The sequence below is a fragment of the Saccopteryx leptura genome, chromosome 1 (assembly GCF_036850995.1).
Source record: "Saccopteryx leptura isolate mSacLep1 chromosome 1, mSacLep1_pri_phased_curated, whole genome shotgun sequence".
Lineage (NCBI taxonomy): Eukaryota > Metazoa > Chordata > Mammalia > Chiroptera > Emballonuridae > Saccopteryx > Saccopteryx leptura.
The window spans coordinates 187,624,173-187,639,393 of record NC_089503.1 but is presented as its reverse complement, the minus strand read 5'-3'; the positions used below and the strand labels follow the sequence as shown (position 1 = coordinate 187,639,393).

The 15,221-nt window shown below is 41.2% G+C and overlaps 1 protein-coding gene across 3 annotated transcripts in view; it reads left to right on the top strand.

Annotated features, from left to right (window-relative positions):
- The window catches only part of PCNX2 (pecanex 2), a 344,351-nt gene that overhangs the window by 157,370 nt on the left and 171,760 nt on the right, over nt 1-15,221 (top strand). For all 3 annotated transcript variants that reach the window (XM_066383295.1, XM_066383286.1, XM_066383277.1), the window contains 2 exons: nt 1,101-1,193; nt 1,927-2,077. In XM_066383295.1, coding sequence (XP_066239392.1) covers nt 1,101-1,193; nt 1,927-2,077 — 244 coding nt within the window. The remainder of the gene's footprint in view (nt 1-1,100; nt 1,194-1,926; nt 2,078-15,221) is intronic.

Below are 15,221 nucleotides of genomic sequence, written 5' to 3'. Positions count from 1 at the left end.
CTACCTGAATCATTACCAGCTAGAAGCAGCGGTCATTGGGACTTGGACATGAGCTGCAAAGTATAGAATGGTGACAACAATTCCAGTGCCATGTGGACTTTTCCTGTGGGGAACTTTCCTGGACTCCTGCTCCCTGTGACAGCTCCTAACAGACTGAACTGTGGTTGGGTTGCATTTTTCAGGGATTTGGCATGGTGATGGGGCCAACTTGGACTTGGTGAACATGTTAAGGACACTACTCTTTTATGGATTCTTGCTGTATTGGCCAAGAGTTTGCTTAAAGGCTTTTAATCACTGTAAAAAAAAATAGAGGACTGGATGAAGAAGATGGGGCACATATACACTATGGTATACTATTCAGCTAGGAGAAATGATGACATCGGATCACTTACAGCGGAATGGTGGAGTCTTGGTAGCATTGTGTGGGGTGAAATAAGCGAATCAGAAAAAAACAGGAACTGCAGGATTCCATACATTGGTGGGACATAAAAGCAGGACTAAGAGGCATGGACAGGAGTGTGGTGGTTACAGGGGGTGGGGGGAGGGAAGGAGGGAGAGGGGGAGGGGGAGGGGTACAGAGAGAACTGGATGGAGAGTGGCGGAGAACGATCTCTCTTCGGGTGATGGGTATGCAACAGAACTAAATGACAAGATAACCTGGAAATGTTTTCTTTGAATGTATGTACCCTGATTTATTGATGTCACTCCATTAAAATAAAAATTTATTAAAAAAAAAAAAGCCACACTAAGGCTGCGATGAGATTATCAGGTCGTGACCCCCCTTTATCAGACTGAGGGTCTTGCATCTGACTCTGTTTATGGAGAAGAACCTTACGCCTCTTACATGTGTAGAAAACCTCTTGTCTCTCTGTGGTGAACAGAAGTGGGCTAGCCTCACATTTCCTTCTCCCCATCCTTGGCCTTAGTCTCTGTGCTATTCCCCACGTAGTAGGTAATGAAGGGCCCAGCCAGTGTGTGCCCTTGGGAATAAGCAGGTAGGTGATGTGCTGAATGGGAAGTAGTCCAGGACTGCCTGCTGACACAGAGTTGTTGAGAGAAACACAGAAGCGTAAACCTTACAGCTGGTTTTCTCTCCGCAGAAGGATGTCTTAAAGTCGGATCTCCTTATGTGTTCGGTGGCCACGGTTCTGTCGTTTGCAGTGAGTGCCAGCACTGTGTTCCTGTCCTTGCGAGTACGTATTCATCTGCCTAGTCCTCTTCCCACTGTAGCCCTGGGGACAGAGAGAGTAGTGGAGCCAGAGGAAGAAGCCGAGGGCCAGTGGGAGGTTTGAGGAGTATTCTGTGAGCTGTGAGGGGCATGTCCTGGCGGAGGTTCAGTGCCCTGGCAGCTTTTGGGTCTATTTCACCCTTTCTCTTTCCCCATCTGGGGAGGGGTGATGCCAGGCCTAACTTGTGGGCTCCTCCATGAGGCCACAGCAGAGATGGAGGACTTACCATAGCCCAAATGATATGGGGGTCACAGCATCAAACAGATGACTAGAACCTAATTTTAGTTTAGAATAACTAAAATAGAGAAAACCAAGATAGGATGTCTGGCTTAAGGTTGTTACAGACAGTTGCTTTTTCTATAGAAAAATTTTACATGTTCATGAATTGTTTCATTGAACAGAAGGCTATTACCTAATTTTGGTTTTTTTTTAACCTCTTCTTAAAAAGAATAAATAATAAGTCTCCTGTTGGGCAGAAACCCCTGGCCTCGGACTGCCACAGGCTGACTCCTTGCCCTGTCTTGGTGGTTCTTGGTGAGCTAAACACAGAACTGGGTCTTCTGCGATCTAGAAGAGATGTTCTAAGGCCTGAGACCAGAACTGAATTGTATCTGTCCTTGAACAGGAGAAAGGAGGGGACAGTTGTTGTTGTTGGCATCCTGCCCCTGTCCTAACAATGTGCCCTCTGCTCTGTCAGCCGTTCCTGAGCATGGTGCTGTTTGTTGTGGCCGGCGCTGTGGGGTTTGTGACCCATTACCTGCTTCCTCAGCTGCGCAAGCACCATCCGTGGATGTGGCTGTCCCACCCTGTGCTTAAAAATAGGGAGTATCAGCAGCGAGAAGTGACAGGTTAGTGACATCCTCCTCAGAAGAGTAACATCATGCTGAGTGGAGTCCTAGGAATATGCGTTACAATGTGAGTGTGCTCTAATGCCACAGAACTGTACACTGAAACAGGTGCTGGTGGTAGATGTCACAATTACATGAGTTTTGCTACAATCGAAAAGGGAGTGAGCATACCTCGGAGTATACAGATTGTTCCCAAACAAGAAAGATGACACAGGATCATTTAGAGGCATGGTTATAAAAATAGTGATTGGTTGTTGTTATTGAGGAAATTTTGATTTGTGTTATTCGGACCTAAAGATTATACTGTCCAGTTGACTTGGGGCCAACAAAAGCATCACTTTACCACCCTCCCACCATCTACAAAACTGTGGGGATGTGGCAAAGACTGACTTTTAACCTTCAGAACCCTTTCATTTTTAACTTGCTTTGCTCACCTAGACCTAGACCTCTATTAACAGATCTAGCAATACCCAAGGCTGTCTCTGGCAGGATCATGTAACAGCCTTTAATTCTGACAAAGTCAGAGTGTCTAGATAAGAGACTTCTGGGGAATTTTTCTGCTGGGTCTCCCCTGGCTCTGTGATGGATCAGGTGCCCAAAGAACTGATTTATGCACATTTTCCAACACATCAGAGTTATTGGTGACAATTGATAGCTACAATGTATAAATGGCTAATTTGGCACAGAGCTGTCTAGCCCACTGTAACTTATCTGCTATGAGCGATTTATCTAGTTGTCTCTGTGTTCAGGCACAAGGGACATAAGTGGCACCAGGGTCTGCTAATTGATTGGCGGGAAGGGACTGGACTCAACCAGACTTGTAATCAGTAGCCTCAGTAGACTAGTGTGGCCAGAGGGAAAGGGGTGGGAGGGTAGTAAAATGCAAAGAAAAAAAGAATCACTTAAGATGTCATTAAAAAAATAGTGTTTTTTTCAAGGAACAGCTCTGGGAGGGTATGAGGATCTGCCTTAATTTGAAGTAGCCAAACAGGGAAGCTGCACTGTTTAGTGGAAGAAAGTGGTATGATGCGTCTGCTGCCAGCTCAGGGTTTAGAAGGTACAGGAGGGTAACTCAGACTTGCTCTTCTTATATACAACAAAAGGTTCCTAAGGATCATGCTGCATAATACATGTTCTAAATTCTCTCAATTTCTGGTGTAACTTAAAAGCAAATTTGTCTCAGTATTAGGAACACTGAGGGAAGGTAGGCTCAGAGTAGGGACAATTTATAAAGGTTAGTTCATTTTATTGTCCACTTGTAGAAAATGTCCCTCCGAATGGGTGCCTACTTGTGGACAGGAAGAAGGACTGATGAGCAGCAGAATTCCACAAAACTTCTGTGATGTGAAGGTCACATTTTCTTTTCGTCTGCCAAACCTTTAGAAAGACCCGTTTTGTTGAAATTAGCAGCATATTTGGGGTTTTGTTATTTTGGCATCATTGGTAACTAGTTGATGGGGATTTGATGTACTAATATGCTTTGATTCCGGAAACTTCCCAGCTTGTCCATGTCATCTCTGTCTGTCTCTACGCTTAGATACTTAAATGTCACGGGAGAGGAGAGAGAACTTATCCAAATGAGAGAAAGAAGAGTAAGACAGATCAGGCTGAGGCTTCCCTCACTGGGCCAGCTCAGAGTGTGGAATTCAACTTTGGGAGATAATATTGGGAAGTTTAAGTCTTGGGATTTATTTACTTATTTATTTTTTTAGTGTGGTGGTTTTCTTCCCTAAATCTAACAGAGAGCCCAATTTAAATTAGAACCTGTTAGCTATTTTAAACCTGCATGGCCCTTTCAGTAAGGATTCACGAATGAGTGGGGGCGAGTGAGCATGCTGCCTCCTACTCTTCGAGGGCCACTGAGCAGGCTCAGGGGCTTCGGGCTGGCGGGGCTAGTGCAGATGTGCACGTCAGCACAATGTCAGGCAGAGGCTCTATGATGTTTCTCTCTTGCCCACACTAGCTCTTGATAAGCTACCTGAAATATGGCCAAATATGGACAAATTAAACATGGAATAAAAACACATTGCATTTCACAATTACCTGTTTTAGAAGGAAAACTCTAATATTTAAAGTGTGCTGGCATGGACTTACTGAAGTGGGTGTAACCCATCTTGGTGTCATCTACTTCCAGGGTTTCCTTGCCACTCTTCCTGGTCTTCTGCCTTTCTAATAGTGTTTCTCTCTTCATTTATTCCACTTGCAACAGTCATGCACAGAAATCTTGAACCATACATAGAAACTCTTCATGGGAAAACTGCTCAAATCTTCTTTCTCCTGGACCATAAACATTACAACTGAGAAGAAGGTAGAGCAGGGCTGGACAGTCTGTTGCTGTCCCTGGAATCCCCTGCTCCCACTGCTAACATCACTAACTGAAAACAATCCTAAAATTGGGCCAACGGCAGACATTTTAATTGAACCAATTCATTTCCTTTCTTTTGACACCAACATAAATACACCTTATCCCATCCCAGACCCAACTAGGCGTTTCAACAATGATCGAGCTGAAAGAATAACATTCTTTCACTTAAAGTCCCATGCAGCAGTTAAATGGCCCATGCTAGTGATGGGAGCATGGCTGAGTTAGTCACATTAAATGGGTGTATAGGAAGTTGCTCCTTTTCTTTTTTTTGCTCTATTTCCCATCAATCTTAGTGAATGATGCTGGAAATAGCCCAGTAGACAGTTTTATAAATAGCATTGGATTAGTCATGTCAGAACTCTCTAGACTAAATGTTCAAGGAACACTGGATTTTTAGAAAATGGAACAAATTTACTGTATTTCCCCATGTATAAGATGCACCATTTTTTGAAAAATTTGGGGTCAAAAAATGGTGCATCTTATACAGTGGTTGTAGATTTTTTACTTGCATATTCTGCTTTTTCACACTTGTTTTTTACTCATTGTTCAAAACACTGATTCATCTTCAGACACAGATGAGGACAAGCTAATGGATAGGAATTTTCACAGTGAGAAGAGTTGTATGAATTTTATGATGAATAAAACTTGAGCTCAATAACTTTATGTAATACCTTTTTTTTCAAATTTTCGGCCCCAAAATTATGTGTCTTATACAAAATTATGTGTCTTATGCTCTCATGTGTCTTATACATGAGAGCATCTTATACATGGAGAAGTATGGTATTTTCCTGAGTATAGTGATTCTAGACAAGTGACTCCATTGCTTCATCCCTGTTGTAAAAGGAGTAATTTGTTTTATAGAAGAACTTTCCAAAGGAATTAGTTTTTTTCAAATTAAGCATTTTTTTCTGGATAAATATCCAAAAGAAAGATTGCTGGTTTGTGTGTTATTCTTTTTTTAAAATTAAATTTACTGGGCTGACATTAATTTTAAGTATATAATTCTGTTAGTTTGAAAGGTAATAATGGAGTTAGGTCAAGTTTCCACATTGTCCTCCAAAGATAAATTTCCAAAATATTATCATTCTAGGCTCTTAAAAAGATAAGCAAGATAGAAATAATCTGATTTGGTGACAACCCTTTGTCCATTAAAGTTGGACTTAAGGGGGTGAGAAGAGAATGAGATAAAGAGTAAGTGTAGAAGACTTTGAAGATGGCGATGGAGTAGGCGGACGTACCAACTTCCACCTCCCAGAACCAAAGTGGATTACAACCTAATTTTAAGAACCATCATCTGGAAAAACCAACTTTGGACTAAACTAAGAGGACTCTTCAACCAAGGAACACTGAAGAAGGCACACTGAGACTGGTAGGAAAAGCAGAAACGCAGAGAGGGCTGCCCAGCTTCCCGGAGTGAACGGCAGCCGGGAGAGACTCACATGGGAGGAAGTGAGTTTAGCAGAGAGGGGAGGGTCCTGAGTGCCAGGAACAAAGCCCCAGCCGGCAGCCCCAGAGCCTAGAAGAGGTGTATGGACAGTATTTAGCTGGAAACAAGTCAGGATACTGTTTGTGAGAAAGAGACTGATTTCTCAGACCCAGGATTCTTCTTAAAGGGACTGCACAGAAAACCTCTCTCAAAACCACTCACCCAGGGCTCCAGGGGGAAGGGGAGAGAGGAGAGGACTGGAGTAGCAGGGAGAGAGTGTAATCTAGGAGGCACAGGGAGAAACACTTTGAGAGACAGCCACCCTAACCCCTGGGACGAGCCACTCTCCAAATCTGAAGTGAATCTTTCCCCTGGAAACAGCAATACCAGCAAAAGGAAGCAGGACACCAGCCAAACAAGCTCTCCCGCAGTACTTAGAGCAGAGGAACTTAGAAGGAGGGAGATTTCGGGACTATACTAATGAGTCTTAGGGTCTGAGCTGCAGCGTCCCCACCCACACAGCTGAGGCTTGCCCAAGGGCGGGCGACAGTGGAACACAGAAGTGCGGTTCTGTCGGCAAGGGCGGAAGCCAGCTGACAACAACTGAGAGCCAGGTGTGAGCTCGGTCTTGCCCAGCTGGGGAGGTGGGGTCATACGAAAGTGGTAAAGCCTAGCTGCTGGCTGCCTGCAATCCAGTCTGTGAGGGAAGGGCAGGAGCCCTGGAAGGGGCAGAGACCCGCCCTTGAGTAGGGGCACAGGAATGCAGCCTTGCCCCACCTGCAGAACCTAGGCTTGTGGCCTGACTCAGGAGCCAGCTCCTCCTGCAGGGGCGAGGCAAAAGCCAAGAATCAGGCAGAGACCCGCAATTGAGCAAAGGTGCTCACCCTTGCCCTCAGGGTTGAGCATAACCCCACCCACGGGGGCAGGGCGAAAGCCAAGGCTTGTACACCGGAGAATGTGATCTCTGCCACTCCCGTGAAGGAGAGGCGGAAACTACAGCAACAGCCCCAGTGGGCTGGCATTGGCAATGCCCATACCCGAATGGCCTAGGCAGCAGCAGCAGAGGGGGTGGTGGACCGGCAGACAGACCACACCTAGGGAACACAGAGGCCACATTCAGTGGAATCCAGTGGCCAAAACCTTCTTTTACACAGACAAAATGAGAAGGCAGAGAAATGGAACGCAAATGAATCAAGAGAAATCCCCAGAAAAGGACCTGAATGAGTCAGATATAAGCAAATTACCAGATGCAGAGTTTAAAATAATGATTGTTACGATGCTCAAATATCTTAGAACAACAATAGATGGTCATTACGAACACCTAAGTAAAGAGATAGCAAGTATAAACAAGGACATTGAAATAATAAAAAAGAATCAATCAGAAATGACAAATACAATATTGAAAATGAAGAACACAGTGGAAGGAATTAAAAGCAGGATGGATGAAGCTGAGAATCAAATCAGCAAGATAGAGGACAAGATAAATGAAGGCACAGAAGCAGAGCATAAAAAAGAAAAGAGACTCAAAAAGTCTGAGGGAACGCTAAGGGATCTCTGTGACAACATGAAGAGAAGTAACATCTGCATCATAGTGGTTCTGAAGAAAAAGAGAAAACAAGGGATAGAGACTTTGTTCAAACATATCATAGCTGAAAACTTCCCTAAATTAAGGCAGGAAAACATCTCACAAGTTCAAGAAGCACAGAGAACTCCATTAAAGAGAAACCCAAAGAAATCTACACTAAGACACATCATAATTAAAATACCAAAGCTAAGTGATAAAGAGAAAATATTAAAAGCTGCTAGAGATAAAAAGGCTATCACCTACAAAGGAGCCCCCATAAGGATGACTTCCAACTTCTCAACAGAAACACTTGAGGCCAGAAGGGAATGGCAAGAAATATTCAAAGTAATACTGAACAAGAGCCTACAACCCAGACTACTTTATCCAGCAAGACTATCATTTAAAATTGAAGGAGAAATAAAGAGCTTTCCAGACAAAAAAACAACCTCAAGGAATTCACTACAACCAAACCAAGGCTGCAAGAAATGCTAAGGGGCCTGTTGTAAACAGATCAAAGGGGAAAAAAAGAATATAGCAAATGAGGGATACAGTCTTAAAGAATAAAATGGCAATAAACAACTACATATCAATAATAACCTTAAATGTAAATGGATTAAATGATCCAATCAAAAGACATAGGGTAGCTGCGTGGATAAGAAAACAGAACCCATGCATATGCTGCTTACAACAGACACACCTCAAAACAAAATATGCACATAGACTGAAGATAAAAGGATGTAAATATATTGCATGCAAATGGAAATGAAAAAAAATCTGGGGTAACAATACTTATGTCAGACAAAATGGACTTTAAAACAAAGGCTATAGTAAGAGATAAAGAAGGTCACTACATAATGATAAAGGGAGCAATCCAACAGGAAGATATAACCGTTATAAATATCTACACACCTAATATAGGAGCACTTAAATATATAAAGCAGACTTTGATGGATTTAAAGGGCAAAATCAACAGCAATATTATAATAGTAGGGGATTTCAAAACTAATGCGTTAACAATGAGATCAAAGAAGAAATAAAAAAATTCTTAGAAACAAATGATAATGAGAATACATCAACTCAAAATTTATGGGACACAGCAAAAGCAGTCCTGAGAGGGAAATTCATAGCATTATACCTTAAGAAGCTAGAAAAAGCTCAAATAAACAACATGACCCTGCATCTAAAAGAAGTAGAAAAAGAACAGCCAGTAAAGCCCAGAGGTAGAAGAAGGAAGGAAATAATAAAGATCAGAGTGGAAATAAATGACATAGAAGCTAAAGAAACAATACAGAGGATCAATGAAAGCAGGAGCTCGTTCTTTGAAAAGGTAAACAAAAACGATGAACCTTTAACCAGACTCACCAAGACAAAAAGAGAGAGGACTCAAATAAATAAAATTAGAAATGAGAGTGGAGAAATAACAACAGAAATACAAAATATTGTAAGAAAATACTATGAAGAACTGTATGCCAAAAAATTAGACAACCTAGATGAAATGGACAAATTCCTTGAAGCATATAATCTTTTAAAAATTAATCTAGAAGAATAAAAAAACAGACCAATTACAACGAATGAGATCAAAACAGTTATCAAAAAACTCCCAAAAAAGAAAAGTCATAGTAGGCCTGATGGCTTCACGAGTGAATTCTACCAAATATTCAAAGAAGAACTAACTCTTATCCTTCTCAAGCTACTTCAAAAAATTCAAGAGGAAGGAAGACTTCCAAGCTCCTTTTATGAGGCGAGCATAATTCTGATTCCAAAACCAGGCAAAGACAACACAAAGAAAGAAAATTATAGGCCAATATCCCTGATGAATTTAGATGCTAAAATCCTCAACAAAATAGTAGCAAATCGGATCCAGCAATATATGAAAAAAATCATACACCATGATCAAGTGGGATTTATTTTTGGGAGGCAAGGCTGGTACAATATTTGCAAATCAATCAGTGTGATTCATCACATAAACAAAAGGAAGGAGAAAAACCACATGATGATATCAATAGATGCAGAAAAAGCATTTGATAAAATCCAGCACCCGTTCATGATCAAAACTCTCAGCAAAGTGGGATTACAGGGAACATACCTCAACATGATAAAGGCCATCTATGACAAACACAAAGCCAACACCGTACTCAATGGGCAAAAATTAAAAGCAATCCCCTTAAGATCAGGAACAAGGCAGGGGTATCCCCTTTCACCACACTTATTCAACATAGTCCTGGAAGTACTAGCCACAGCAATCAGACAAGAAAAAGAAATAAACAGCGTCCAAACTGGAAAAGAAGTAAAACTATCATTTGCAGATGATATGATATTGTATATAGAAAACCCTAAAGTCTCAGTCAAACAACTACTGTACCTGATAAATGAATTCAGCAAGATGGCAGGATATAAAATCGATACTCAGAAATCAGAGGCATTTTTATACACTAACAATGAACTGTCAGAAAGAGAAATTAAGGAAGCAATCCTCTTCACCATTGCAATAAAAAAGATAAAGTACCTAGGAATAAATTTAACCAGGGAGATTAAAGACTTGTACTTGGAAAATTATAAAACATTGATAAAAGAAATCAGGGAAGATACAAACAAGTGAAAGCATATACCGTTCTCATGGTTAGGAAGAATAAACATCATTAAAATGTCTATATTACCCAAAGCAATTTATAATTCAATGCAATACCAATTAAAATACCAATGACATACTTCAAAGATATAGAAAATATATTCCAAAAATTTATATGGAGCCCTGGCCAATTGGCTCAGTGGTAGAGCGTCGGCCTGGCGTGTGGAAGTTCCGGGTTCGATTCCCAGCCAGGGCACAGGAGAAGTGCCCATTTGCTTCTCCACCCCTCCCCCTCTCCTTCCTCTCTGTCTCTCTCTTCCCCTCCCACAGCCGAGGCTCCATTGGAGCAAAGATGGCCCGGGCGCTGGGGATGGCTCCTTGGCCTCTGCCCCAGGCGCTAGAGTGGCTCTGGTCGCGGCAGAGCGACGCCCCGGAGGGTCAGAGCATCGCCCCCTGGTGGGCAGAGCGTCGCCCCCTGGTGGGCGTGCCAGGTGGATCCCGGTTGGGCGCATGCGGGAGTCTGTCTGACTGTCTCTCCTGGTTTCTAGCTTCAGAAAAATACAAAAAAAATACAAAAATAAAAATAAAAAAAACAAATTTATATGGAACCAAAAGAGAACACGAATAGCCTCAGCAATCTTGAAAAGGAAGAATAAAGTGGGAGATATCACACTTCCGGATATCAAGTTATACTGCAAGGCCATTGTACTCAAAACAGCCTGGTACTGGCATAAGAACAGGCATATAGATCAATGGAACAGAACAGAGAACCCAGAAGTAAACCCACACCTTTATGGACAATTGTTATTTGACAAAGGAGGTAAGAGTATACAATGGAGTCAAGACAGCCTCTTCAACAAATGATGTTGGGAAAATTGGATAGCTATCTTCAAAAAAATGAAACTAGACCATCAACTTACACCATTCACAAAAATAAACTTCAAATGGTTAAAAGACTTAAATGTAAGCCGTGAAATCATAAGCATCTTAGAAGAAAATATAGGTGTAAGCTCTCTGACATCTCACGCAGCAATACATTTGCCGATTTATCTCCACGGGCAAGTGAAATAAAAGACGGGATAAACAAATGGGACTATATCAAACTAAAAAGCTTTTGCACAGCTAATGACAATAAGAACAGAATAAAAAGACAAACTACACAATGGGAGAACATATTTGACAATATGTCTGATAAGAGGTTAATAACCAAAATTTATAAATAACTTGTAAAACTCAACACCAGGAAGACAAACACTCCAATCAAAAAATGGGTAAAAGTAATGAATAGATATTTCTCCAAAGAGGACATACAGATGGCCAATAGGCATATGAAAAAATGCTCAATATCACTAATCATTAGAGAAATGCAAATTAAAACCACAATGAGATATCACCTCACACCAGTCAGAATGGTGCTCATTAACAAAACAACACAGAATAAGTGCTGGCGAGGATGTGGAGAAAAGGGAACCCTCCTGCACTGCTGGTGGGAATGCAGACTGGTGCAGCCACTGTGGAAAACAGTATGGAGATTCCTCAAGAAATTAAAAATCGAACTGCCTTTTGACCCAGCTATCCCACTTTTAGGAATATACCCCAAGAACACCATAGCACTGCTTCCAAAGAAGAAATGCACCCCATGTTTAAGACAGCATTTTTCACAGTAGCAAAGATCTGGAAACAGCCCAAGTGTCCATCAGTGACCGAGTGGATTAAAAAGCTTTAGGAGATATATATATATATATATATATATATATATATATATACATACACACACACACACACACACACACACACACACACACACACACACACATACATACTATGGAATACTACCCAGCCATAAGAAATGATGACATCGGATCATTTACAACAACATGGATGGACCTTGATAACATTATACTGAGCGTAATAAGTAAATCAGAAAAAAACTAAGAACTATATGATTCCATACATAGGTGGGACATAAAAATGAGACTCAGAGACATGGAGAAGAGTGTGGGGGTTATGGGGTGGGGGGGAGGAGAGAGGGGATTGGGGGAGGGCTGGGGCACAAAGAAAACCAGTTAGAAGGTGACAGAACACAATTGGACTTTGAGTGATGGGAATGCAGCATAATCAAATGTCAAAATAACCTAGAGATGTTTTCTTTGAACATATGTACCCTGATTTATCAATGTCACCCCATTAAAATTAATAAAAAAAGAGTAAGTGTATTGTTGGCTTTTATTGTTCACTAATTCATTCACTCAGAAAAAGCTTATGTATATATTAATCACAAAAAGAATAATTACTGAGTTTCTACACGAAGCCACACCTGTGAACCTATCAATTCACAATTGCTTTTAATTTTTCCCCATAGATAGGCTAAGACATACTTCTGTCATAAAGAATGTCTGACCTTGTAAGTGAACCCATGGCTGTACTGGACAGAGGAGCCATCACCACTGTGCCTATGGTGAGGAATCAGCACTCTGTTCAGCCTTGAAGGAGATACAAAGAAGTAGAAGGCCCAGACCTTACTTATGTGAGGGACTTACAATTAATTTCATGTTTATTGGTTAAGCTTTTCTAATTGGTTGGATATACACATAAACCAGAAAATACATGGGGTTGTGTAATTTTTTTTTTTACTATTCAGTGAAAAGAGAAGAGACAGATAGAGAGATTCCCTCATGCGCCCTAACTGAGATCCACCCAGCAAGCCCACTAGGGGGCGATGCTTTGCCCATCTGGAGCATTGCTTGGCAGCTGAGCTCTTCTTAGTGCCTGAGGCAGAGAGGCCCTGGAGGCTTCCTCAATGACCAAAACAACTAGCTACAGTTGAACCATGGCTGCAGGAGGGGAAGAGAGAGAGAAGTAAGGGGGCATGGAGAAGCAGATAGTCGCTTCTCCTGTGTGCCCTGACTGGGAATTGAACTCACGCATGAGGGAATCTCTCTATCTGTCTCTTCTCTTTTCACTGAATAGTAAAAAAAAATTACACAACCCCATGTATTTTCTGGTTTATGTGTATATCCAACCAATTAGAAAAGCTTAACCAATAAACATGCAATTAATTGTAAGCCCCTCACATAAGTAAGGTCTGGGCCTTCTACTTCACAACATCCACATGCCAGGCTGACGCTCTACCACTGAGTAACCAGCCAGGGTTGGGATTGTGTATTTTAATGTTGACTTAATGTCTGGTACTTAGTAGGTGTTCAATATTAGTTGAATGTACTAATGAATGCTTAGTGCTTTGTAACTTCACCAGAGGAAGAGTTTCCTGTAGGCTGCCATGAGATAAAGGACAGTTTGAAGGACCAGAGTGCGATGTGCTTAGTGACAAACCTACAAACAGGCTTATTCCTCTGTGCTGAGAAAGCTTAAGCTTTAATTTTTAAATTACATTTTTCATTAGAATAAATGGATAAAAGATTATACACATAAAAATATGATTTGAAAAATCTCTTTTAAATTATCATTTTAAAAATTTGCTTGTAAAACTAATTCACTGATGAGTCATAATGTTATAATTCTTAAATGAGATTTACTTTGCTTTTTAACAAATCTTGCCTGTCAGTTTGCAGATAGCCTGGTGTCTGCCTGAGAGAGATGGTGCTTTTTCTAGTGTATTTCTCATTTATATTAAAGTAATACATAGTGTTAAAAATCAAATGGAACAAGTTGTAATAAAAAGCAACAGCCCTTTGTCAACATCTAGCCATTTCTGATTCCTTCTCTCCAGAAAATACTACTTTCTACTCTTTAGATATATCTTCCAGTATTTACAATTCTTGTAAATAATGTGCATGTTCTGCTCTTTCTTGAGATTTTGGATTTGCCTATCTACTGACTTCCTGTTATGAAAGATACAGTGTTATCTTTCTTATCTTTCTTTATACATTAACACTTTCGCTTCCTCCTTGCTCCCACTATAGTTTTTAATTTTTGTTGAATACATACTCAGTATTTTTTTTTTTACTTATAAGTGATTGTAATTATTTATTTTTTCCTTTTGTTTTTAAGTCAAGTGAGAGGCAGGGACGCAGAGAGACAGACTCCCACATGCACTACAACTGGAATCCACCTGACAACCCTTGTCTGGGGCTGATGCTCTGCCCATCTGTGGCTGCTGCTCCATTGCTCAGCAACTGTGCTATTTTAGCACCTGAGATAAGGCCATGGAGCCATCCTCAGCACCCTGGGTCAACTTACTCATTCAAGCCATGGCTGCAGGGGTGACAAGAGAGAGAGAAAGGACAGGGGTGGGATAGAGAAGCAGATGGTCACTTCTCCTATGTGCCCAACTGGGAATTGAACCCTGGACCTCCACATGCTGGGCCAATGCTCTACCACTGAGCCAACCATCCATGGCCTGTATTCATTTTTAATGGCATAGTATACCATGATTACATTGAATTTCTTGTTATTTCTGCTTTTGAATTTGCTCACTTGTCTAATAGCTATGTAAAACACCTCTCAGTTCAGTTTTCCATACAAGAAACCTGTCAAACAATCTCTGAGCTCTACCCCCAGCCTCCTTTGGGGGACTTCACTTGTTCCTTGTTTACTTCCTCATTTTGAAGGAAGCCTATCCTTAAGTCAACCCCCAAAATGGTGCATGTGAAGGACACTTTTGAGACTTTGGCTATGTCAAAGCGTTTTAATTCACTTTGCACTTGATGGGTAGTTTGTAATGGGTAGCCTGTGATAATATAAGTGTTTCTTCTGGAATTCTAAGGGAAGGGTCCACTGTCTTTTAGCTTCCTCTGCTGCTATTGAAAAGTCAGACATCTTTCTGATTCCCCGTACTTTGTATGTGACCTGGCTTTTTCCTGCAGGAAGCTTCTGGAAAGGTTAGGAAGGAATTAAAGTGTCATTACCCACAGAACTCTGGAACAATCTGGGTGAGCTCAAATCCTGGCTTTGTCATGCTGGTTGTGCTTAACCGTTGTGATCCAGTTTTCTCATTATAATTGGCAATTCCTACCACAGGATTGTTGGGGGATGAAATTAATCAAGATAATAAATGTAGAGGATTTGGCACTGTCCTTGCCCAGTAGAATGCGCTCAGTAAGTGCATTCTCCTCCTCTTCCCCAGGGTTCAGAAATTCAGTCATTTTGTGCTTCCCTTTGTGCCCCATTGCACCCGTTGTGCGAGTTGGCTTATAGCCCATTATAATCTGGATGTATATGTCCTGTAGTTATGAAATTTTTGGTCAATAGTTGATAATG